General features: G+C 35.6%; 4 protein-coding genes and 1 long non-coding RNA gene across 5 annotated transcripts; 2 read left to right on the top strand and 3 right to left on the bottom strand.

Annotated features, from left to right (window-relative positions):
• Positions 1–1471: 1471 nt before the first annotated feature.
• Positions 1472–3525, bottom strand: LOC9303669 (beta-carotene 3-hydroxylase 1, chloroplastic). The gene is made up of 7 exons (XM_021017980.1): positions 3050–3525; positions 2891–2950; positions 2744–2815; positions 2523–2657; positions 2019–2144; positions 1828–1884; positions 1472–1730 (listed from the first exon to the last, which is right to left on the bottom strand). Exons 1-7 carry the CDS (start codon positions 3416–3418, stop codon positions 1632–1634), a joined length of 918 nt encoding a protein of 305 aa, XP_020873639.1. The 5' UTR covers positions 3419–3525; the 3' UTR covers positions 1472–1631.
• Positions 3526–5530: 2005 nt separating this feature from the next.
• Positions 5531–7090, bottom strand: LOC9305731 (F-box/kelch-repeat protein At4g25710). Its single transcript, XM_021017876.1, has one exon. It carries the CDS (start codon positions 6996–6998, stop codon positions 5805–5807), a length of 1194 nt encoding a protein of 397 aa, XP_020873535.1. The 5' UTR covers positions 6999–7090; the 3' UTR covers positions 5531–5804.
• A 220-nt stretch (positions 7091–7310) lies between these two features.
• Positions 7311–9873, top strand: LOC110226444. The gene is made up of 3 exons (XR_002330480.1): positions 7311–7921; positions 8264–8323; positions 8759–9873. It is a non-coding gene; the product is annotated as an uncharacterized LOC110226444 (long non-coding RNA).
• Positions 9874–17091: 7218 nt separating this feature from the next.
• On the top strand, positions 17092–22430 carry LOC9303668 (DNA topoisomerase 2). Its single transcript, XM_002869612.2, has 17 exons — positions 17092–17658; positions 17740–18020; positions 18098–18167; positions 18258–18528; positions 18617–18774; positions 18855–19067; positions 19523–19639; positions 19724–19831; positions 19928–20089; positions 20164–20523; positions 20618–20751; positions 20841–21171; positions 21251–21440; positions 21515–21564; positions 21654–21992; positions 22072–22176; positions 22330–22430. The coding sequence occupies exons 1-16, from the start codon at positions 17179–17181 to the stop codon at positions 22171–22173; spliced, it is 3366 nt and encodes a 1121-aa protein (XP_002869658.2). The 5' UTR covers positions 17092–17178; the 3' UTR covers positions 22174–22176; positions 22330–22430.
• Positions 22431–23972: 1542 nt separating this feature from the next.
• LOC9303667 (glutaminyl-peptide cyclotransferase) lies at positions 23973–26826 on the bottom strand. The gene is made up of 11 exons (XM_002867549.2): positions 26427–26826; positions 26295–26351; positions 26120–26155; positions 25819–25883; positions 25581–25644; positions 25137–25254; positions 24925–25022; positions 24536–24606; positions 24420–24447; positions 24274–24328; positions 23973–24180 (listed from the first exon to the last, which is right to left on the bottom strand). Exons 1-11 carry the CDS (start codon positions 26691–26693, stop codon positions 24086–24088), a joined length of 954 nt encoding a protein of 317 aa, XP_002867595.1. The 5' UTR covers positions 26694–26826; the 3' UTR covers positions 23973–24085.
• Between the last annotated feature and the right edge of the window lie 79 nt (positions 26827–26905).

Raw genomic sequence — 26905 nt, 5'->3', positions numbered from 1 at the left:
TATTTGTGTCGATAGAAAGTTACCATCGACTTTTCTATTGCACTTTTGTGTCCTTATCTAATTATTCCTCCACGCCACCTCATTCTTTCTCCCACTTTCCCCTTTTCAATTACAATTTTAAAAACCTGTATTTGGTGGACATATGACTAAAATGCGAGTCATGAGACCATAACATATCTTTCGGTGACCAAACACGTTTTATTAATTCTCAATTCATTTTAAGATAAAAACACATATTTGTATACAATAAACAGATAATTCTTTTCCTTATCTCTTGGGATTTAATTGGATAGTGTCGTGGGAGTGCACATAATAACTTCCACTTAATTAGAATTGGTGAGCATGAAGAAATATTGTGATGCGTCCACTTAGTGAGATATATTGGACAGGCACGTAACACGTAACACGTTTCAATAACTTTACATTTAAAAGTCATTTTCCTTTAATGATCCCACCCGCCAAATAATCAACTTTTTATATAGAACTCGACCGGTCCATATTTGTGTAATGCCTTAAACTATATAATCCTCTCTACTACGTGAAAAGTTAATTTTGTAGAAAGTGTTTATGTAGGTGACTCTCAACCATGTCTATTCTCACAATTTTATTTTTAAAATAACATTGTTTTATATAATATAACCAGAAGTGTCACAGGAAAATATTCATTTATCTAATACAATTATCCATTAAGTGAATGCTGCAATCTTTATTTATTTTAACATATATAGTTCAAAATTATATCCTTACACGCAAGAGGGCGTCTAACAATTTCCACAAGATCGCGAAGAAGCTGCCATATACTGTGAACGTAAGCTTATAAAATGTATATTATAAGCTACGTAAAGAGGAAAAATCCATAAACATCAATCTATGTAGATGTCATTTGATTTATCAGATAAGAAATATTTGACTTCATGAATATTTGCTGGTTGCATACATAAGCGAAAGATTTTAACAACGATTCTAGTTTTATATTCGGGTGTCGACGTGTCGTTTACGTTTATTTTTAATGTCATTGTTATTAATTAACAAAACAATATGCAAGAAGAAATGGACAATGGGAACGAAAACATGTAATGGTTTGAATTAATGAAGTCAAACGTAATTCAGTCCGATGATTTTGGTTTCGTTGGTTTAGGACGAGCAATAGGTACAGCTTAAAACCAGTGTCAAGCTAGTATAATGTTTTTGATGGATTTTTATACAAATGTGACTTTGATTTTGAAAATTTATAAGAAATTGATATTACAAATCATTATTTTTTGTAAGTTCCATACTCTAGAATTGTGATAATATATAGGTCACTCCCGAGCATAGTGAATTGTTGAGTCTAGTAAATTATAACTTCAACATATATAGTTTTATCAGTATGTATTTTGTTGTTATAGTAGCAACGACAAACAAACAACGTAATATGTCAATCGTCGCTACAGTGCTTACACGCACAATTGCAGGAAATAGAGGGTAAATCAAATCAAAGGCTAATTATATAATTAATTAGACTATTTATATTTTTTAAAAATATTCATTAAAATCAAAATCGGCATATAGGATTTATCAACATAGACCGTCTTAGGATGATCATAAGAGAAGACAAAAAAACGAATTTGGGATTTAAAACTTGTTTGAAGTCAAGAAGTGGACCCGGAACCGGAGACCTTTTTGTATGATTTGATTCTCCGACTAATCTCCTTATCTAACTCTTCATTTCCTCCAACTTCTTCCAATTCCTGAATCACCAATCCAAACACACGCATAATCAAATTAGTAAAAAGGTCAACAACATGAAGAAGATTAAGAAGAATCAAAGCAAATCAAGAGACTTGCCTTGGGTCCAAGAAACAGTCCATATGGTACACCATTGAATTTGTCTGTGTGATGTAACTGAAACATTTAATCATTAACACAGAAACTATTAAATCACAATACAATAAAATATGATTATTAAGAATATTAATCCTATTTTGGGAAAGGAAGCGTTGTATTAATGTGATGGTTGACCAAGGTAAGTAGTTTACCTGGTGAGCGGCGGCGACCTTTCGGAGGTAAGGGACGTCGGCGATGGGACCTACAGGGAAACGCTTGTGCACCAGACCATCGTGGACAAACATGTAGGCGATCCCAAACACCGTTATTCCTAACCCCTGTTTCAAGCACGAGACAAAGAGCTAAATTAGGCCACCAGGTCATTTGTATTAATACAACCAAACAAAGTCATTTTGTCATCACATGATCTAATTCTTTATTAAAATATAAATACAGAGAGACACAAAATCCTGCAACATAGATACGTTAAATTAAATTAAATTCGGTTTTAACGTATGATTAATCTCAGTCAGTCCACTAGTATTATTTTATTTTCCAACCTTAGGGACCGATAAAAAGCCACCAAATTTTCCTAATTCTGGTGGTTAATTAGTGTTTAAATTAATAAAAAAAACCGACCTAACCATAGAGTCAAAGATGTTGGAAGTTGGTTTGTGAGTTTTAATTTAGTAAAGACCAATGAAAGAGGGACTTACGGCGCCAAAGCAGAGACCAGGAACGAGTCCTTTATTGAAGAATCCGTAAGAGAGGAGACCAATCGCTGGAACAGCGTTCACTATAGCGAATACATCGTTTAACTCAAACGGTCCTTCTCTTGGCTTGTGATGTGACTGCAAACAAACACAAAGACCCACAAAATTAAAAATTGGATACTGAGGATGAGAATTTTCATCAAAAAATTGAGCATGCAAGCAACCTCATGCATATTCCATAGAGAAGCGTGCCAGAGAGCTCTATGAGCCCATCTTGCCCAAAATTCCATACCAACCTGAAAAATATCCAAAACTCGAGTAAAAAAAATCCCAGCCAAAATTTGAGATGAGGTTTTGAAGTATGAACTTACAGCAGCACCAACAGAGAGAGCAAATGTACCAAACATCTCCAACATTGAGATCTCACCTCCCTTTGATTTCGCAACCAACAACAACAAAAAAAAAAAAACCATGTGAGATTTTGGAAGATCAATTTCGAATTTGGTTTTTGTTTGTTTATTTTTAATTACCTCCATTTGCCAAGAGAATCTGTAGTAAACAGCCATAACAGCCATGGAAGTGATACCAAAGCTTGACAACACTGCAGCGATTAGATAAGTGGACCTCTCTGATTTCTTCCTTTCCAATTTCTCCGCCAAACGCAACGCGAGATACTCGGCGTCTATGGCGGTGGTTGAGCTCGTGCTCTCCGGTCGTTCATCGTTCTCAATCGGAGAATTCTGTCTTCGCTCCTCCACGACGTAACAGACAGAAAAGCCTTTAAATCGAAGAGACGGAGAGAATCCGGATAAGGATTTCGGGTGGCGGAGGCGGAAATCGGAGGAGAAAGAGCGGTGGAGAGGTTTGAATGTAACGGCGGTTGAGAGTCCTGCCGCCATGGAAGTAAGCTACCTGTTTGAGGTTAACCTTTTTATGCGAGCGAGAGAGAGAGAGAGATGTGGTGTGGTTTTAAATGCAAGTGAGGCCACAATTTTTTTTTGGTCTTTGGGTAAGTTATCAGTGCTTTTTATGCTTTTTCAAAATCAAAACTTTTGTGAATTAAAATAAGCAATTAACAAGTGAAGGACGGTTCTGTTTCGTGTGATTAAAATTGCCCTCAAATATTTTTAATTGACTAAATCTACCCCACCCTTATATCTTATCGAATTTACATTATTACCCTCACTCTAATTAATTTATTTTCTCACCCTTGATTTTTTTTCTGTTTGTAGTCGGTTAGTTTTTTATTACTTGAAGTTGAATTATATAAAAAAAAAAAATTCTTACTATTTGATTAGATTTTTTTACTTCTATATAATTGAATTTTTGGATTTTTTTCCAATTTAAGGCCAAATGTATCTACTTAATATTTAATTAATTAATTTCTAAACTTTTAGTACATATATGTTTTATAAACCAAATTAGCATTATTAGTAAAAGCCCTATTATTTTCCACACTTGTCTACAAAGCTAACTATAGATTAAACTCTTTATTTTTTTAGTATGAATCGCATCAATTTAATTTATGAATGACAAAATTTATTAACAACAAAGATATTTGTAAACCATATAATTGATTATTATTAATTGGGTATTAATTTGAGGTGATTTGTTAATAAAAGTAAGATATAGCAAAAGTAAACGTATGTTTAAATTCTAGTAGATTTTGGATTCGTTTTCCAAAGATAGTAGATTTTTTTTTTGTAAGGAGTGTGGATATGTTTAGGACGCTACATCACTACATGTGGAGACTTGTGTCATGGTTGTCATAGTTCCGTGTATTGCGTATTTGCGTGTGATATAGTATTGTTTATATCCGTTTGTTCTAAACGTCATTTGTATAATTTTCGCTATCATGATGAATAATAATGATGTAATTCTAAGATGTGTTGGACTAGTCCTAAAAATGTGGGTAGAAATGGCATAAACGTAAAATCCCAGAAACAGCGATGGTGAAAGACAAAGAAACAAAAAAGTTAGGCTCCAAACCAGAAAGGAATGCAACAAGTTTACAAGCTACATCCATTTATGAGGCTGATGCCATATGGGCTTTTTCTACGTGTCACATCACTATTCGCTATGACAAATCCTCCTAGTATCTTTGTTTTTTTGGTTGTTATAGAATTATTATTACCTAAAAATTTGTTAAGTTTTCTTATATACAATAATTTTTGTAGGGTCTTTTACAAATATTCTGGATTTTTAGAGACAACTATAACATTCTTTTTAATGGTAAAAATCTAATTTAAAAGAATTTTTTTTTATAGACTTTAATTTTGCTTAAAGCACCTAAATTTACCGGGCCGGCACTAAGTATAAATTATGGTTTGCATTAAGAATGACCGGATTATTGCTAATATTTCAATGAAAATGTTGCATCGTATGCTCAACTTGAGCGACATTTTGTTTATAGGAAACATATCACTAGCTCGAAATTTGAGTGCATGTATAGATAAGATTTTTCTATAGAAACTGAATGCAGATAAAGGGAGACATGCCTGCTTAGACAATATACTACTACTGCACCAAGTAGTTGGGTACTTTGAATGGAAATAACTCTGGCGCTAATTAGGAACACATAGCCCCGCCCTGCGATCATGAATTTTGAAGAGTAGCATGTTTTGCGTACCTACATCAACCTCTTCTTAGATAAGTACTCCCATCTGAAAATACATCTACAAGACTTTTAACATTCAGTGTTTGTACCCCACATAATTCATATTAAGAAATCAGCCCATACCACGTGGTTCTAGTAAGATTGAACAACATCAGGGTGGTTTACTCTTAAGAGATCCTTGGAGAGGGAAATGAGTAAGCTATCTTCTTTACCACCCAATAACGAGGGTATCAACGAGCCTTTCCTAAATTCAACATTTTGGTCCTTGCACGCGGAATTTTCACTGTTATTGTTTACTTGGTCCATTGAAAACAAGAAACAAAACTTTCAGCTTTAACAAATAGGCCACAGAAATGCATGTTGTGCAGGAGGAGAAACAAATAATACATTAATCGATCCTGGTATCTTCCACTGCATAATTTATTCAAGAAAATGAAAACTCCGTTTTCTACAAAGCTCAATAGGATACTTGTTCATTCCAATACTCTCTTTACAAAAGGCACAAGAGAAAGTGATCTTAAACTAACGAACCAAAAGAGCAAGACAAATAAATAAACTAAACAAATCGAAATCAAAGCCAATAAATGCTAAAATACCATAGAATAAAGACCACCATACAAGGGTACACAAAAAGAAGACACGGTTCAAGCATTCTGACACATTCATGATCAGAGAGTAGCAGAAAGAGCGTTGTATAAAGAAACTAACCCAGGGACACTAAGGACATGATCAAACCACTCAACTTTCCCCCAAATTTCACAAGTATTGCGCCTTTCAAGCGAAATCTCGGCACAGCAAAGCATCTTCCAACGGTCGTAACCACGGTTCCACAAAACAACGAGCTTTCCACCATAATCAGCCAATCTAACAAAAGCATCCGGAGATAACTCGGGTAGTCCTACCAAACCCTCCAAATTTCTCCACGTTCTTACCTCAGCGTGATACCATCTGAACACTCGGTCAATAGCACACGAGTACAAAACATTATCAACCACGCAAAAACATTCAGCAAACATAAATTGACACATGGTTTCTCCAACCTCCTCCCAGCTACCTTCCACTGGATTGTAATCAACCACCTCTCTCCCAGTAACGAGGTTGACCTTTCCGCCAACACATGTGCTTAGGAAGATCTCCTTGCCTTGTGCCACACTGCATGGGATAGGCACCCGAGCACTTACTTGTGTTTTTGTGTCCAACACCGTGAGCGAGTTCTGCGTGGAGGAATCCGAGCCATCTTCTAGGCATATCCCTGCTACATATATCTTTTGATCAAGGACACTAACAGTAACTGAAAATAGCTCCACCGGCAAGCTTGGAGCCTGGCGCCACGTGTGAGACCGGCAATCCAGAATCCAGACACTAGAGGAGGACGCTTCGCAGGATCGGACCACGCCAATGTTATAGATATCAGAACCAACCGCCACGAGGCTATTATTCTGAGACAAAGGAGAATGGGGAATTGGGACCCTTGCCAAGACATAACCACTTGACTTGTCCTGCTCCTTATTACTACTGGTTGTTCGATCAGGTTTCCGGCAGAGGGTGAACCAGCTAGGGCCGTTTTTATAAGGATACATATTTATGCACACATAGAGACGACTCTCCCTGCGGCCCAAGAGTGACCGGGCCTTGTAAAGCCTCGGTGAAGCCAGGAGAGATCGAAAGCTCTTGGAGACGAGTGAGAGAATCGGATAGAATAATATTGGGACGCGTGCGATGATGAGCAATAGCAAATCATCGGGAAGTGACGGATTTGGTGTCGATTCCGGCGTCGACGGCGTTGTCTTCCTCTTCTTGTTCGACGACGACGTTGTCTTCCTCTTCTTGTTCGTTGTGTCTCCGCTGATCAACCTCTCCATTTCTTTTACTTGTTTCTTTGGGGATCGGCGGCGGAAGAAGACAACAGATTAGGTTAAATATTTGTTGGGCTTTACATGGGCCGGCTTTGATAATTTTTAAGTAAAAAAAATTTAGTTTAGTTTTTTGCCGAATATTTTTAATGACACGTAGTATTATTTCGGTCAAGAGTATTTTGTGTGATGTGGCAAAAATATTAAAAGATGTTTTTTCTCCAATCAACCCGCTGACCAAAGAAAGAGCAAGCGACGTCGTATAGCTGATGATTTTGTCGGTCACGGAAAAGATTCATCATGTCTGTGTCTGGCTTTTGCGAAAGAATTGAGATTCGGATTGGGGGATGCTCTGCTAATGCCTTTAGGTTTCAAATGTTTCCAAAACAAAACAAATCAACCAAGTGGCAAAATTTCAAGGATAAGATGCTGTGATAAAATACCAAAAAAAAAAAATGCAACGTTGATGTAGGAGGTTTTGGCGGGAACGAGGCCATTACTAATGTTAATCCTGATGATGATAATTGAGAGATGATCTCTGGGATTTGGGTCATTGGGTGGATGTACCGGAAATCAGTCGTTTATGCGGGATCCGGTTTAGTGTGGTTCAATGGATAAGCTTTGAAATGGGCAGGCAAATTTTAGGATTCTTATGAATGAAGTCAAAGAGGAACCGAGAGGGTGAATTGAATTGATGAACCTTGAAACTGACGAGAGTGAAGCTTTTTTGTTGGGAGAGAGAATGAGATCTGAGTTTGTTTCCTTGTTAGAGGGAGATGGGTTACGGATGGGGGATCTACGAGGGAATGCTGGTTACTGGATCTCTCTGTTTTCTCAATAGGAGGGAGTACGAAGAGAAGCAAGCTTTGGTTCGAATCATTTTCAGCTTGCAACCTTTTACAGCTCGAAATCATCCCTGTTTTATCTAGAGAGTAAGCTTTCAATATTCGAGTAGCAAGTTTTGTTTTTCTGAATTCGTTTTGCTTTACTTCCTAGTTCCTGCCTGCCTTATTGATTGTTCCGTAGCTGAATGTTAGCACTCTCGTTTGGTGTGACCTAAGAATATTCTTGTAATTGTTTAGCTCAGATGAATGAGCACTGATTCTCCTCTATTTTGTCATTTGACATAATATGGAAGCGTTGTGCATATTAGTCATTGAGCTTTGAAAATTGCACCATTTAGATTTGAGACATATCAATGAGACCAATAACTCTTTTTATCAGGTTGGAAAATAGCTTGCTACTTTCTTTTGAGATCTATTTTTGCTTTGCAGGACAAGGATGGTAAACTGGAAGGTGGATCTCTTTTGTTAGATGCTCCGCAGTACTGACTGGTAAGCCTTTTATTTTATGCCACCTCTCTTTTTTCATGTTCTTCCTTTTTCCTTTTCGACATTAAGTGTCATTTCATGCTTCCCTGTAAAATGGTTTGTATATTATAAATGCTACTAACCTACTAGTTCTGTGCATACGGTGGACCATCTATTGCTAAATCAATTTGTCTTTCAGAATTAGTATGAGGCCTGATAATTGACATTGTATTATATTTTTGGCTTAAAGTTATTTGCTGATTTTCTCATCATTCACGAGTTTCTATTTGGATTGATTTGAATGAATATGTATAAGCAATTTTTCCATTGCCTTATGGCATTAATCCTTCCTTCAATCCTTCTTTCGTTTTTTTATTAAACATCATAGCATCACATGTTACAGCAATTTATTTTTTGGCTCTTCTTAATTTTTATATATACTTAAAACCATCATTTCAGGTGTAAGAAGGGAACGTGCTGCTGTTTGTTATTCTTGACAGCGTTTCTTTATGCTTTTTCTGGCGCATGGGAATTCATTTTCCTATGCCTTCGGACAAAGGTACCTCTTGACTTTATGCACCGTCTTTCTCCCTTCAACACTGTATAAGCAAGAAGCAAGTTGATCTAAAGTTTCAGTTAGATCTTATTAACAATTTTATGAACAATGTGGAGTAGGCATATGTTGTTTTAACTTGAAATGAGCATCTGAGCATGTTGACACTGACTATGATTGCCGGACTGTAGAAAATACTTTCAGAAAAAAATTTGCAGCGTCAATCATCCTGCCTTCTTTATGCTTGTGTCTATTGCTGCTCGACAGTAGCTTTTGTATATACAAATGCTCTTGGTTCTTTTTATTTTGAATGCTTAAGATCTTGTCACCTGCTTGTTGGACTACTTTATACTTAAACACCATTTTATCTTGAAAGGTTTCTTTTCAATGCCTCAACTGGTCAGCAGAATCGGGGTCATTGGTGTGACCCTCATGGCCGTCTTATCGGGTTTTGGAGCTGTAAATTTGCCCTACAGTTATATATCGCTCTTCATTACGTACTTCCTTATATAATTCTGATTATATATTTTTCTTCTACCTTCATTTCTTGATGCTGCTGCTTTTTCTCGAACATGGAAGGGTCATGTGCAGAACTTACTTGGCTATGCGTGTTCCATTTTATGTGAGGTGCTAGCCTTCAGTAATTTTAATTCTATGTTATCCTAGCATTGCAAGACTATGCTAAACTCTTCCGCATGGACGTGACAACGGCAGTGTTAGTTTTTGTAATAGATTGATGCAGAGTTCAAAATTGAGTTCCTTTGTCTGAACTTCTATACTTCTCGGAAAGGAGAGCTTTCTCTATGCATAATGGGCATCCTACATTCCACATATATCAATTGATGGATAAAGTTATACTTTTTGGACATCTTTACTCTGTTTGGTTCTGGGAGGTGCAGTTTAAAGCTGTTCTCCGAACACAGTAATGGTTTATTAGATGAAAATGTTTTCTCTATTGTAAGTTTGTAACTGTGAACTAGTGTTCTCTCAATAGAGTATTTTCGTCTGGTGGCATCGTGAACTGGGATGAACAATTAGATAGACATAATTAGCTCTGCATGTGTCAGTCAATTGTCACTTTATTTTCCTCCGAGAGGAGACAACAAAAGTTTGGAATGGAGAGGAAAGTAAAATTAAGGAAGAGAAAGATATCGGAGCTAATGTGGACAAAAAAATATGTTAAAAAACTGCACATCATGGGAACTTAAATATTTATTCTTTGATGAGGCAAATGGTTCTGTGGATTTTATAGCATTTCATCTTCTGTGATGTAAATGGATCTACATTGATAGAAGAGCAGCTGGATTGGGAAATTTTGTGATCTAATTTCCTGTCTTTCTTTCTCTCTGGAAACATATAGGGAGATAATCAGAAATAAAATCGCTGGAAAGGCAACTCATGCAATCTATTGAGACTTGCATAGCAAAGAAGAAGAAAATTATTTAAGCATACTCCATACGTAATTGTACTTTGTAGTTTCATACTCTTTAACATTGTGTATTGGGTTAGGATTCTAATCAGATCTGTGTATATATGTACATCTATGTCAAAATGCTCTTCAGACTTGTATCATAACACTTCTTTTCCAATGCATCTGTTAAAATGCCATGGAGACAATTTTCCCACATTAGTTCTGTTAGACATAGACTGATAAGAGATATTTTATAGTTCTGCTTTTCCTAATTCTGAAATGAGCTTAGGAAGTAATCATCTGGTGCTTTTGGCTTCCAGCATCAAAAGTGTAAATCTTTCGGTAGAAGGATTGTCGGGACCGTTGTGCGGTCAGTTCAGATGACCAAAAGGAGCAAGCCTATATATTTAGTTTTAGGTGCAAATTGTGCCTGCACAACATTTATCTTCCTATGAGTGATTTTACATGTGCATTATCTTTGCGCCATTAGGTTTACTGTATGTGAAATAAATAATTTTCATCTGGTTTATGTGGGCTGGAAAAGTTTAGACGTTTCGATTGAAAATAGGTTGGTTTCTCTTGTGCACCTTACTCCATGGCTTGCTCGCCATTTCTATTAAAGAGCAGAACGGAAAAAAAGTAGGGAATGTAGAACATGGTATTAGTAAACAGACAATTAAGATTTGGCTTTAAGAATGTAAAGCACGAGAATGGTTTGCTAGCAAGTGTTAGGTGGTGTTGCGTAGAGTATAATGAGAATAAGAATGAGGTTAGGGTGTTTTTATAATCTAGTTGTGGCTATATGCTAGTATTTCAGTGGTTAAACCAACAGGATTGAGAAAAAAGAAGAATTGCAAAACAATAGTTTTTGCATTTTTCTTAGAAGAAACAACAACTTGGATGCATATCTGATATCTCAACTGCTTTTAGCCTTTTACAGAGAAATGTGTAGGAGGAAACTAGCTTTCTCTTCCAGCATGCTTCTAAGGTTATTAAAGATATTGTAACTCGAAAGATGAATGTTAATGGATGCATGCAATTTTCTACCTTTCGTCGTGGACTGTATACTGTTACTAGCTATTTTCTATCTTAAGAATGTGGAATCGAAATAGGCCTTTAACTTAAAAAGTACAATGTCGCTCAGTAGTTTTAGTTTTCAGCTCTTGTTGTCGCAAAATTATTTTTCCTGGTGTAAAGTAGACCATTGAGAATGCACAAGCGAATAAACGAACAGATCTGCAGTAAAATGTCTTTTTATTAAGCTGAATGATTCCGTCGTGATTCTGTTCTATGTCAGTAGCAGTTGATGCGATTAAGAAAATAAATGATCAAGATTACGACAAAACGAAGAGTATACTTCCGTATATTTGCAACTCTTTGCGGATGAATAGAAAAATTATCCTTGAATTTTTAACACCTATGGAATAATGTAAATATTTTTTAAAAAACTGATCATTGAATTTTTAGCTCCAGAGAGGATGAACAGAATGAGAAAAAAAAACTATGTATTAGTATATGATTCAAATGGTTAGGATCATTAATTAATTGCTCAAACTATTTTTTTGTTGAAATCGAGTATCGCAATAAATTAGTTTTATGAAAGTAGCTTCCTTGAATTATCTTTGACAGGGATAGTGGCTCAAATCAGGCCCGGCCCACCATAAGGCAGCCAAAGCATTTGCTTTGGGCCACAAAATATAAGTAAAACGTTAGGGCAACATATCTGAGAAGTTTCCTTTAGTCTGTTGGTTATTTGCCCCATTTTTGTGTCACATGTGGGTGGGTTCGAGTCTTAACTTCTATACTTTTTGTTTTTCTTTTTTTTCCCTCTGTTTTGGTCGGTTCTCTTTTTTTTTTTTCTGGTTACCACGTGTTTTATTCTTTCTATTTTGTGAAGTGGGAGAAGATTGTTATTTATTTATTATAATTTGGCTACTAAGTCTTATAATATTCTTAATTTCTTCAACAAAACTGAATTTTTATATATATTTTAGTATTTAAATGACAAATTTTTAACATTAATTTTTATATAAAAAATATATTATTTAAGTATGCTTTAGGCCACCAAAACCCGAGGACCGGTCCTGGCTCAAATGATTGCGTCATATATATCACGGGGTTGAATGTCATCCACGTTCGAATAAAAGATAACAAGAAATTCAAGTTGAAATGTTGACTGATGAATAATTATTAACTTCAAACCCTCGACTCAAAAGTCAAAATTTATACAATCTAACTTTTTTTTTTTTTTGGACAAATACAATCAACTTTTATGTTTTTGAGGAAAAAGAGCTCGATTCTTCAGATTTTTTTTGGCAACTATATTTTGACCAATAAACAACTTTTGATCACTCATTTAGTCATTAACAACTAATTCAAGTAGCTTCTATGAATAAAATACAACAGTACATAGGTGACTAAAACATTTTGCATTTTGTTTTTTTTTTGGTGCGGAAAACATTAAACATTTTGCATTTTGATTAGAAAATAAACATAAAAATGGAAAATTCATGTACAAAAAAACGCTTTTCTCTCAAAATCTATCCTCTTTTTGCTTTTCCGATTAAAATCGGATCTTGTTCCGGCTAAGTCCGGATTTGCTTTTCCTAAGCGCGAGTTTTGCGTTAGCCATCTTGGCTATATCTTTTAGTTTTATTTTGTTTATCTTTCTCTTTTGTAGTGAGCTTAGATCTCTTCCTATTTCGGAGGAGAAAAACAGATCGGAGTTTCTAAGATCATTGGTTGCTCGATTTCTTGCATAAGAGATTAAATCCTTCACACCCCTACTGGGGCCGTATGATCGGCGATGGGTGAAGGTTTCTCATTTTTGTCTGTAAATCGTGATGATTGGATTGTGATGGCTGGCATAGAACAGATTCAGGAGAGCGTGTATTGAGACTGATCTGACCTCTTGCCTTCTCACGCTTTCCGGTGCTTCAAGAATCCGATGGCTTATGAATCTCTACATCTATACATTCGAAGATTTCTGCAAAGAGTGGTGGTGGTTCGGAGAAATAGCTGATTTCGTTGGATATCCATGTCGGTGAAACCTGGATCTATTCGGCGGTCAGCTCCGGTGGTGATGGCGGTGATGATTTGGACAAAGCTTGCGGCGGAAGACCTCAGTCGGTGGAGCTTTGGAGATTCAATCGGTGCTGCTTTTTTGTCCAATTAGATTCATTACACGCGTCACACACGTGTCTTATCTTGGGCTTTTATTATAACAAATGTATCATTTTTGATATTAATGTAAAAGTTCTGGTTGTTGGGCTCCGAAAAAACCACTTGTATTACCTATGTTTTGGGTTTTAATATATATATATTGCCGACAAATAAAAAAATGGAAAATTCATGCAAATCATTGTTATTTTTTTTTGTTTTTTTTTTTAATGTAATAAATAGATTTAGAATCAAAAACAGCAATTCCCATATACGGATCCCTAATATATTGCAAACACCATTTTAATGTAAGATAAATTATTTTTATTATTTTAATTCAAAAACAAAAGAGATTCTATTTATTTGTTATTAATTGTTTCTAAAAACAAAAACAAAAACAATTCCCATATACGGATCCCTAATTACCTTTCACGAATCTAATAAACAGTTTCTATTTATTTGTTATTAATTGTTTTTTTTTTTGGCAAACATTATGAATTTCTTTCGTTTGTTTATAGAAACTATGAAAATCGTAATAATTAATTTCCTTAAATATTAGATTCACTATTTATTTATTTTTGGTAGAAAGCCACCAATTTAATGATTTATTAAAAGAAAAATAAATTTCTTACACACTAACATTTAGCGCGCAAACCCACTAATATCCTCTAACAAAATAGAGTTAACAAAATCAGGAATAACATCAAAGAAATGAAAACGTAAAGGAAGACGATTAGCTTCTCTATACACATGAGAAATACGGACTATCCAGTCCTTTGAAATGAAGTCATAGCATAGACGTACTAGGAAAGACAGCGGATGCGAATCGCTAATCCCCATCGTAAGAAAGTCAATCACGATCTCTGAGTCTACTTCAAGTTCTAACTGTGTGATCCCTCTCTCCCACGCAATGTACAACCCATAGTAGACTCCCCAAAGTTCTGCAAAGGTGCTGATCAGAACTCTATATCGCTAATCCGCCGCCCCCAATGTCCATCTCCATCTCCATTCCATGAGACGCACCATCCGTATTCAACTTAATCCATCCTCTTCGAGGCGGGATCCATGCCACAAGCCTCTCTACTCGTGTGACCCTATTCAAGTTCCCCTTTACTATTGAATGAGCCGTATACACCTCTTTAGCCCAATCTTTGAGAAACTTTACTCGATCCTTACATCTCCCCATCCCACCAAATACCTTTGTACACCTCCATTTCCACGCCCACCATACGGTTAGAGTAAATAGAGTAGCCCATGGGACTCCATCCCTTTCCATGTTATCACTAATATTTTGGTACAACCATTCCAATAATGTCTTATCAAATAACAAATGCACCTTAGGTGGAGGAGCGATACGGATCCAAACTCCAGATATTGACGGGCAATCTCTTAACACATGAAGAAGTGTTTCATCCCCAGTGCTACACACTGGACATAATCATGAATCCGAGATATGGCGCCGGAACCGTTCCATGTTCTGTTTCGAGCATAAGCTGACTTTACAGTGAATAGTCCATCTGAAGTCTCGCCCCAAACTAATCTGTCCGACGCTTCTGTTACATTATCCACAACCATCGCGGCGAGCTGCAATCTTACAGTGTCTGAGACATAAGGCATGATCTGTGGAAGAACCCAACCCGCGCCATCTCTCCACAAATCCTTAACTTTTAGTTCCTCAAAACCCGCATGTAAGCTCCCTTGTACCACCCGCAGAAAGGGCGTATTAGACAGCCATTTGTCTTCCAAAAAACTGATATCTCTTCCGTTTCCCAGTACCCATCAAAGTTCTGTAAATACCACTTCTCTTAACCCCACTCCTACACTACGCCAAGTCGTAGACCAAATACTTTTAGCAATTGACCAGACTTTATCATGAGTGTCTCCGACTTTATATTTGGCTCTGAGATTCACGATTTTACACTAACGTAATATACTTGATTGAAGAGATTTTAATTCGATTTTTTTTTTTGACTAACTTTGTTTCCAGATAATATTCAGTCATTTCTATAAGAGTAAATAGGCGATAAAGATTAGTTAGAATCCCCTAACTCTATTGTTCTTTATTTTCTTAAATTTGTATCAATTTTTGGTAGAGTTCATTTCTAATATTTTTACTTGATCGAAACAAATTTGTGTTATATTCTAAACTTAATAATTGTTTTTCTACTTGTAATGGGTTTAAAAAGATATTGCTTATAAAGAAAAAATGCTTTTCGGATAGATTTTTTAAAAATAATTACAAAATTAGTAAAATCTCTATATAAATTAATAATTCGATAAATTAATACCTCTATAAATTAATAGAATTTTTCGGTCCCAACATTATTAATTTATAGAGGTTTTATTGTATTAACTACCTCTTTTTTTATAAAACTATCATGTTTTCTGTCTTATGTTAATGAGTAATTACGTTTTTTTTATTTTACATTAAATTTTAACAGTATAGTTTATTATGTTCCATGGCTAGTTGTTATATTTAAATAACATATATTATACACTTACATTAATTGAAAATGGTGTTTCAATTTTCTTCTTCATATAATTATTTTCATTTTTCTATTATACGTATTTTTAATGATAATCCACTAATATCTAATTTATTTTAAGGAATATCTTTGGGGTGTATATTACTTATATTTTATTAAAAGTAAAAAGTAAAATATACGAGTATTAAATTATACTGGAATTAAAGCTATATTTAAAAGGGAATTTTGTCAAATGTGCCACATTTTGGGAAAATCCTAGCAAATGTACCACATTTGGTGTTTGTGTGGCAACTTTTGGACGATTTTGTCCTTCTCTGTGCGTCAGGTATGTGTCAGGGGAAGGAGCTATAGTAGACGCCGGTTGGGAAACGGGGACAACTTTGTGTCAGAGAAGGACAACTTTGTGTCAGAGAAGGACAACTTTGTTTGAAAGACAACTTTGTGTCAGAGAAGAAGGACAAAACATTGCATTAAATGCAGTTTACATTTACCATGGACAATAATTATGAAATAGAGTGAATGATGTCCCCCAAGAATAAGTCCAGATCTCTTGATTGTCCATCGCCAGATGATGTGGTTTTACCAGCCGGAGATCTGGATTTACTCGGGGACAACTTCTCTTGATTGTCCATCGCCAGATGATCTGGTTTTACCAGCCAGAGATATGAATTTACTCGGAGACAACTTGATCTTTATTTTATTCCGCCAGAGAGCCGAAGACGAAGATTTGGATTTACTCGGGGACAACTTTGTTTTACCAGCCAGAGGGACGAAAACGGTTTACCAGAGGGACGAAAACGGTTACCAATGCGTTAGGAGAGAGACTGTGGACGGCAGAAAATTCGGAGAGTCCCATCAACCGCAGGGTCTTGTCTCAGTAAGTTGGAGGATAGAATCGTCTTTTCACATGATGAATGTGGTATGGATGCTAAGTGGGCACAGAAAGTGGTACTGGGCCTAAACTTTTTGAAAAAAGTGGTATCGGGGCTAATTTTCCCTATTTAAAATACATTGGTTAATACTATAATATTAATATATCTTTTGTTGATGTCTGAAAAACGTGCTTTGATCATGTAATTAATTTTTTTTTTAAAAATTAACTTTTACTCCAATCGCGAGGGGAGCGAAAATATTCTAAATTGATCGATCCATTTATTCTCGGACAAAGGTTTAACATCTGATTCTTTCTCCTTCCGTCCGTACAAAACCCTAATTCTTTCTCCGTTTCGATTCTCCGGTCGATTCTCTCAGAATCTCGATTTCTCATACCATGGCGATCGAGTACACTGAGATGTCTCTCCCGGAACATATTTTGCTCCATCCAGATCTTTACCTCGGATCAACTAAAGAGCAGACCCAAACGGTCTTCGTTTATGAGAACGGAGAGATGGTTAAACGGGAAGTAAACTTTGTCCCCGCATTTCTTAGGATCATTGATGAGATCCTCATTAATGCTGCAGATAATAAACAGAGAGATCCGTGTATGGATTCTCTTAGAGTTTTTATCGATGATGAGAAAGGGAAGATATGCATCTACAACTCAGGGTCAGGAATTCCTGTGATAATTTTGGATAATGACAACTATCTACCTCATATCCTGTTTGGTCGGATTCTTACAACTAGTGTCATTCACGACGATAATGAGAAGAAGATCACTGGTGGAAGAAACGGCTTGGGTGCTAAGCTTACAAATATTTTTTCCTCCGAGTTCAAGATTGAAACGGCTGATGGGGAGAACAAGTTCACAAAGGTTTGAATTATCTGATTGCTAATTTGGCTTTTAATGAATAAATGTATTGATTCCTTAACTCAACTTTGCTGGTGATTTCAGGTTTTTAGAAACAACATGAAGGACGAAGATGATCACCTTATAAGCAGCTGCAAAGATACATTTACACAGATTAGTTTCACGCCTGATCTTCAAAAGCTTAACATGAAATGTTTTGGTGAAAGTATGGTTTCTCTAATGAGAAAAAGAGTACTTGAAGTTGCAAATTTTCTGGGAAATAGTGTGAAGGTTGAGTTGAATGGTGTCCATATACCATCCATTTCATTCACCAACTATGTTGGTTTATACCTCAATTCATCCAAGGAACCAGACCCTCTCCCAAGGTTTGCCATAGCTATTGCTCACTTTTATTATTGTGTCTTTGAAGATTATTTTGATATTTCAATTTTTGTGTGTTTAGGATTGCTGAGGAATCTAATGTTGACGGATGGGATATTTGTGTGACTTCAAGTGATGGAGAGTTTCAACAGGTCTCTATCTTTTTGGCTGCCTCCTACCTATTTTTCTTACGAAAATTGAGTTAAAACCTCACTCCTAACAACGTTTTCTGCTGCCAACAGTTTAGCTTCGTCAACTCCGTAGCAACAATAAATGGTGGTACCCATGTTGATTATGTGACAAGCCAACTCACAAACCACATTGTGGAAATTGCCAAAAGAAAAAACAAGAACACTCATCTTAAGACCCATGTTCTGATGAGCCATCTTTGGGTCTTTGTCAATGCACGGATTGACAGCCCTACTTTTGATTTTCCAAAAAGAGAAAAGCTGACTTCAGATCAGAGCAGTTTCATATCTAAAGGCAAACTCTCAGAAGAGTTTCTGAAGAAAGGTATGGTTTGCTATCTTTTTTATTTAACTCATGTTACTACTGGTTGCTAGAAGAGTTGATAAAATCGTTTATTTTATCTTTTCAATAGTGGCAAAATCTGCTGTAGTGGAGAAATTGCTTTCATTGGCAACTTTCAAACAGAGGCTTACTATTGAAAACTTAGTTGATGCGAACCACGCTGGAGGAGATCTCTCTCAAAAATGCACCCTAATATTGACTGAAGGGGACTCAGCGAAAGCTTTACCGGTAAGTGGTTTTGATCTAAAGATAATTTCAATTACTTCTCTATTTTTACCTTTAACACTCTTAATATCTATTTTGTTAAGATGGTGGGGATGTCTGCTCTTAACCGTAATCTCTACGGTGTGTATCCACTTCGCGGTAAATTAATCAACGTGAAAAAAGCTAGCGAAGCTAGGATTACTAAGAATAAAGTGATTAGGGACATCATGGAAATCATTGGTTTGAAGAAGTGTTATAACAAGTACAAAAACACCAAGAGTCTACGGTACGGGAGACTAATGATAATGACAGATCAGGTTAGTTTTTTAGTACATTCATTATTCTATATTTTTGACAGAAATTTCATCTTAAATTAATCTTAAGAATTTATTTGAAAATTATATGAATTGTTATATAAATTAAAAAAATATTTATATTGTAAAAAAATAATATATTTTAAATTACTCTTACTAGTTTGTTGTATTTTAATATTAATAACTAAAATTTAACATGAAATATATATATATATATATATATATATATATATTTAATTCACAAATTTTAGTTTAAAATTAAATGTAAAATTAATATTTAATTCACAAGTTTTGGTTATCATTCATTATAATGGTATAATTTATTCTTTTTCTGCATTTCTATTTCTCAAAAATTGTTATGTTTCGTTTTTTATTGCTTTCTTAATTTTATTTGTTTTTATTTTTTTAATGATTATCAATTGAAACCTATATGTTACTAATAATTCTTTATTGTTCAGGATCATGATGGTACTCATATAAAGGGTCTGATCATAAATTTGTTCCACACTTTTTGGCCAAGTTTATTGGAGCTTTCCCCATCATTCATTGTAGAGTTTATCACACCCCTTGTTAAGGTAAGTTTATATGCATTATCTTTAAAATTTTATTGTTTTTCATAATAATACAAATATCGATATTAAGAATTTCTCTTACCATAGGCTACACAACATGGAACCCACCGTATTGAAAGAATATATTCAAATCCTGCATACAACAACTGGAGCAAAACAATAGAGCATGATAAGTGGTCCATTGATTATTATAAGGTTTGTTTTACCTTGTAATTTTATTTAGAGAATGCTTTTAATTAGATAAAATGTTCTTGTTCTTAGCTAACTTAGTTTTTCTTATGTTTTTTTCAGGGATTGGGCACATGTACTTATGAAGAGGCTTGTGAATATCTTGCTCATATTGATAATCATACTAAGGAGTTTTTTTGGGCGGGTGACAACGATGGAAGATCAATTGATGTCGCATTTAAGACAGAGGACATTGCCGCCAAAAAAATATGGCTCGAGGAAATGGTATGGAGAATAGTTAAATATATTTGCATAATTGTTTATTCTATTTGGTTTTCTAAACTCATTTATTTGTTCAGCCAAAAGTTTATATTGGTCGGCTCAATCGGCGGATGTCGTATGGTAGCTTCATTAATGAGGAGTTGATATTCGCCGCTCAAGCGATTCTCGAAAGATCAATTCCTTCCCTTATTGATGGATTTAGACTTGCGCAAAGAAAAGTTGTTTATTCATTGTTCAAGAGAGAACAAGAAGCCAATGTTAACTTTGAAGAAAAAATCAAGGTTACACAACTTGCGTCTTATGTATCGGAGCATGCGGCTCATCATCACTGCGAGCGGAGTCTTTCTAGAACCATCATCCGTATGGCCCAAACTTTTGTTGGCAGCAACAATGTGAACTTGCTCCAGCCTTTTTGTCTATTTGGTTCGAGAGCTTCGGTACGTATTAGCAACTGTTGTCATTTGTTCATGCTCGTACATAACATGTTTAGAGCAATTGTTCTTATCAATGCTCTATTCTCTGTGATACTAGGGTGGTACACATGACGTGGATGCAAGATATATTCACACATTGCTCTCTTCCATAACAAGATTACTTATTCACAAGGATGATGATGATATTCTGGAATACCATAATGTATTCGGGAGAAAGAGACATCCAGAATGGTAAGTTTATTCCCATGTCTCAATGAAATATAGATTTTTTAATTGTCTTAAAAGACTATTAACTTGATATTATGTTATATGTTTTTTAGTTTTCTGCCTATCATGCCTATGGTACTTGTCAATGGGTCACAAAGTGTTGGAATGGGATGGAATCGTTTCATCCCCTCTTATGATCCAAGAGTAATCAGTTCTAATATCAAGCGGCTTCTTCGTGGTGAAACACAAACTCCGATGCTCCCTTGGTATAGAAACTTCAAGGGAGATATCAAACAAGTTTCATCTAATGAGTATACAACCACGGGTATATATGATGTGAATGACAAAGATAGAAGTATTCGCATCACCGAGTTGCCTGTCCACGTGTGGACAATGAATTACTTAAAGGTTTTGGAGAGATTGAAGAAACACAGTGTTATCGAGGTAGAATCAATGCTTTGTAATCATAAATTATCATAGAATTTCTGTATGCTTATTTTTGATTCATGCGTTTCTTTTTCAGGGCTACAAGAATGACAGTGATAATACGTCAATTGACATAAAGTTGTCTTTATCTGAAGAGCAGATGAAGCGTTTTCTGAACGAAAAGAATCCAAGAAAACTTTTGAGACTATCCACGACCATAAGAACCAACAACATGCATTTGCTGAATAGGTTTAATGTCCTCACCAAATATGAATCTCCCGACAAAAGTAAGAAGAACCCATCTTTCATTGTTTTTTTCCTCTCTATAAAAGATTAATTAATCTTACTATCACTTTCCCAGTCCTTGAAGAGTTCTTTGAGGAGAGGCTAAACATGTATCGTGTAAGGAAGGTATGTAAATCTGAAACTATGGGTCTTGTTTTAGTAATTAAGGCAATGGTCTTGTTTTAGTAACTAATCTTACTCGTGAATATATACAGGAACATATGGTGCAAATTTTGACTTTTGAGCGGGATAAGTTAGAGTGTAAAGTAGCAATTTTCCAAAGAGTTCTCAATGGAGAAATAAACATCGCTCTCAATCTTGATGCGGTCTTGCAAGAGAAAGGTTTTAAAAAATACGGCAAGACAATTAACGATCGCTTTCCAAGCTATGACTACCTAACAGAGGATCTGATGTCGATGATTAGAGATCCTTCAAAAGTAGATGAGTTAATGGCAGAATTAGGGGACGTGAATAAAAGACTGGGGTACTATAGACTCCTAACGGCAGAAACTCACTGGAATAATGAGCTAGATGCTTTTGATAAAGCACTTGAGGTATGAATGAATAAGTTTTATAATGCTTCACAACAAATTATTGGTCTGTTATTTGGACTGAACCTTTTTAATATTGCAGGGACTTGAGGGTTTTGGCGAAGAGTCTTCTGGATCAGAGTCTTCTGGATCAGAGTCTTCCAGATCACCGATCAAGAAGAAAACTAAATTGCAAAATGCCTGATGAGTGAGTTACATACCCTTTACTAACAGGAATATTAGTTTATACTAGTTGATCGTCTTGGAGATGTAAAGTGTTAGCTAAATTTCAAAATTTTCAGAGATTAATGACAAAGTTTTGTTCTAATAATGTTCAATCTTTTTTTTTTGTGTGTGGTAGGGAATTCACGATGGTCCGTCAGGTAATGGAAACAGCCCTGGCTCAATATATTTGAGAGTCTTAGGGCAAAAAAAAATTTTTTGGCCTATTATTATATACAAAGAGAAAATTTACCTAATTTTTAAAAATTTTGCGGAGTTTTTATAGTAAAAATTGTTATTTTAAAAATTTTGGGCCTTTTTATACATTTTCTTATAAATAATTAGGCCTTTTAAAATATAATTCTCATATTAATAATATTTTTATAAAATATTTGGGCCTTTTTTATATGTAAATTTTTTCATAAAAAAAAAAGCCCCGGGCCGTCGCACCTCCGCCCTACCCATCTGAGCCGGGGCTTGGAAACAAGCTATGTTGGATTTAGAGATGTGATAGTAGTTGCAGTGGATAAGATCGAGGGAATGCTTGTTGACTTTTGTATCCCAAGTTTATCTATCAATTAAATTACAAGAGCTGAAATCTTGGTAAGTATCTGCTAGTTGTGGAACTTGTTTGTTGGTCCTAAATTAAAAATGTTTTATCAGACTTATTTTTTGTTTAAGAAGTTAAGTATCTTGAAAACCGTATTCTTGTTGTGCGAACTCTTTTTGTGGTCTGAAATTAAGTTTGTTTTATGAGACTTTCATCTGTGTTTCAAGAAGTTGATCGCTACTTTCTAAAGAAATATTTAGTATCGAGCAGTTGAATTTGACGCCAATTGGGTATTGGACCTCCGAATCATCATCCTTTTCTTAGTGATCTTTAAATGTGTGTTTTTTTTTTGTTCAAAGTCGGTCTTATTGTGCAGGGAGTTACCATGATTTTAATAAATTAGAGATTCAATGGAACCTTCCATTTGGTATACAATTGTCATGTCTTCACTACGGTCTACATTTAAGCGAGTTCTCAAGGTTTTGTATATGAGTTATGAGCCGATTGCATAACTAGGTCTTTCTGGTCCATTACATCTGTCTGTTAATGAACAACACTATTACTTTTGATTTTTTCTACTAAATTAAAAGACTATAAGAAATTTGTTTGTTGATTTATCTGTGCTCGTATGTATAATCAAACTTTTAGGTTTTAAATCCCATGATTAGGAACTTTTAGGTTATAATCGTTGTCTATATAAACATTTAAGACAACAATTATAAGTCATGATTCCATTGTTATAAAACCTAAAAGTTCCTAATCATGGGTTTTAATTTATGTAATTAAGATAGGTGGTTACTTGTTACAAACGTGAATGTAGTCAAGAAGACATCAAGGATGAAATAACTTTGATGCTTAAAGTAAATTGAATGTGGATTAAATGAGATTAATAGAAAGAAAAAAAAAAGAGTAATTGGATGGAGATTTCCCACTCTGTCACCATGAGGGACCGATCTCCTCTGGTGTTAACCGATGGGTAATATCGTAATTTCGAAATTACCAATTCCAATATTCCATTGCCGATCGTAAAAAACAGCAACCAACGAACGCGCAGTTCGTCTGGATCCCGTCCTCTCATGGCTGTTGCAGAGACGTCGTCGATTTTCGATTTCGATTTCGTTTCAAGCTATTCACGTACCGATCCAATCTCAGAAGTCCTTGATATTGGGAGAGACTTTTGTTAACTAAGGGGAATTGTAATTGCCTTTTGCCGCGATTTTGGATTTTCAAGGTACGAGGTTTTGATTCTCATCTTCCATCATTGAAGTTTGCTAAACGCTAATGTTAAGAATTGATGGTACATTAGCCTTTTTAACCTTTCTAACCATTACCATGCTTAATTTTTTCATACCAAGCATTGTTGCTCGATATATTTTCCGCTCTTTGCTGATGCTTGTTTTAGCTTGATTTGGTACAGCTTTGGCCACAGTTTCCCGGTTACTGCAAAACAAAATGATCCAGCTTCAAAAAGTTATTACTAGGAGGCGAGGTCGAATGATCAAGCTCAGATGGGCTGAGAACAAGATTTATTACCAAAGAGGCGTTGCTTGTCGCTGTCCCATGCTATGCCATTCAAGACATCAATACCCTACAGTGCAGACAAGATTTAAAAGTAAGGGACAAAGAGAGTTTTGAAGATGACTTATTAAGAAAGACAAACTCTTCAGATTTCAACTCACCCCATGTCCAGATTTCAGCAATCCTTGTCTGCGAAAGGATATCAGAAAGGAAGAGGATCAATGGTAAAACCCAGTGGGTTTATCCTAAACAAAGATATGTTACAAGAAACAAAAACCTTAATTTTGGTAGCAGTATCCACCCAAGCAGCGATCCGTCCTTGGGTGAAATTCTAGCAATACAATCAGACTGCAAAAGAAAGATACACATCAGCCAAAATGATAAACCCTACAAGTCTTGTCATTACAACATCTCCAACTACGAAATTCATTTCTGTGATTGATCTGAGCAAAACAGCGATCCAACGAAATCTTGTTTCTGATATTTCAAAGAGAGAAGGAATGAAGCTTAATGCACCAGTTTGGGTTTCACGTATTGAAATTTCGCAGCCATCGTCCTATCCCGAACTTTTTTTTAGTAAAAGTAGAATTTGTATTAATCTGTGTAACAATATTTCTTTCAGATGTAACAATGAACAGATGCAAATATCAGAAACAGTTGGAATACCTGCCACACGTTTGCCCATACTTCTTTGTTTATGTACTCGAGCTCATTGAGGTAACGTACCTCATAGCCATTATATCTGACCGTGTGCTTATTAGTAACTACAGAGAAGAGACACCATAAAATGTTAAATCTACTCTGTAGAAAATACGTATGTAAGTGGGTTATGGGCACAAGAACAAAGCACATAACTTAAAGCAGTTTAAGTAAGACACCTTTCATTGTTCGAGGGTCCATCCGGTATAGTGTAGAAGTGCCATCACTTCCAAACAACACTTCTCCATCGGTAGCCAGTCCCCATCCATCTTTCATATGATGTTTAAATGGTTTTACCTACAGTGACATAAAATGCTTAACATAACAGACTATGGCGAGACTAGTCCATCATAAAGTGGTAATGGAATGGACACAGGGTAACTTAACTACAACAAATGAAGAAACAAATAAGAAACTGAGTCACTAGACATGAATCCATATCTCCAGCCTATTACAAAGCTCTTTCCTCTAGTTTCAAGAAACAGATTAAGCTAAATTTTATGTCTAATAAATTCTAGCAAGCAGCAAAGCAGGCTGACTTAGACGACTTGCTGATGATTAATAGCTGAGAAACCGAACTATGCAAACAAAAAGAGTATGAGAAGGATAAGACCACTACACACTTTGCTTAAGTCGCGAATGTCATATGTGAAACCCGTATTCGTCAACCATGCAACTTGAAAGAGCCTACGATAAGCAATCGGTGGATCAGAACAGTATTGTAACCATCAGATGATTGTCAGTTGGGAAATGTATGACACAAGAAGATTTTAGAAAACAGCATTACAATCAAACAAGCAGAAGATACTCGTAAAAGTTTATTTTGAATTACAAACTAGCTTAATGAAAGATAAGGCTCACCTTTCTCCAAGGAGTGTTAAACCCTCTCCAAAGTAAGAATTACCCATTTTTTCAATAACTTCAACCTAGGCAAGGGGGAGAAACAAAACAAAGTTTGTATCAAAAATCTAAATCCATCAATCCAAATAAGGCTTATCTGCATGAACTCCTATAATTGCATTTTCGATCATTCGCAATTTAGCTGTCATTTCCCACTTTTCAATTACACAGAAACCTCTTGACGATTCACTAACATGTTTGATATATAGTCCAGAGTGTCCACAACATGTTTAAACCATCAAACCACAAGATGAAACCATACCTTTCCTGTTCGTAGATCCACTTTCCTCACTGACGACTGAAATAAGAGGGAAAAAAAGCAGAATGGATCAAACTCAAGCATCCCATTGTAATTTTCAAAAAAGCAAAACAATGACTAGAGAATGTAACTTGAATCGAATTCAAAGAGTAAGACAATGCCAGGCGAATCAAATCACCTTCCCATATAGGCCAGTGGATTCGAACAGTGTATCGTTTCCCGCATAAAGAAGACCCTGCGCCGGAGAAAAACATTTCAGTAAAACTGAAACTCGAATATGTGAGATGATGACTATAGTCGAAACATAAACCTGAGTAAAGGCGTCAGGATCATGAGGAAACTCAGCAACTACTTCAATTTCATGGATTCTATGGGAGAGATCCAGCGAACCAGATGATTGGCCCCAACTATTGAATGGCATAAAGAATAGGAAAACGGCGCCGGAGAAGAGAGCAAGAGGAAGCATCATCGCGATCGTCTTCCGAGAAATGAATCGGCGGCGAGATGCAGAAGAAGCTGGAAGAGATTGAATCATTGATCGCTTCGTTTGTCTCTTATAAGGCAATCTAGAAGCCATTAAACTTCATTCGCAGTCGTTGGATTGAAATTTGCCGTCTATCAAATTTGTTCACTTTGATTTTTCGCTCTGACCAGTCTTTCTTTCTTTGGCAACGTAATTTTGAGAAATACGTTAAAAGTGTGTTTTTTATGGGGATCTTTTTTTTTTTTTTTTTTTTTTTTAACTTTTCTCATATTGATCTTCAATATTGGAAGATGATCACTTCAATA

Source organism: Arabidopsis lyrata (assembly GCF_000004255.2).
Source record: "Arabidopsis lyrata subsp. lyrata unplaced genomic scaffold ARALYscaffold_7, whole genome shotgun sequence".
NCBI classification, from domain to species: Eukaryota; Viridiplantae; Streptophyta; class Magnoliopsida; order Brassicales; family Brassicaceae; genus Arabidopsis; species Arabidopsis lyrata.
This window is presented reverse-complemented; position numbering and strand designations above follow the sequence as displayed.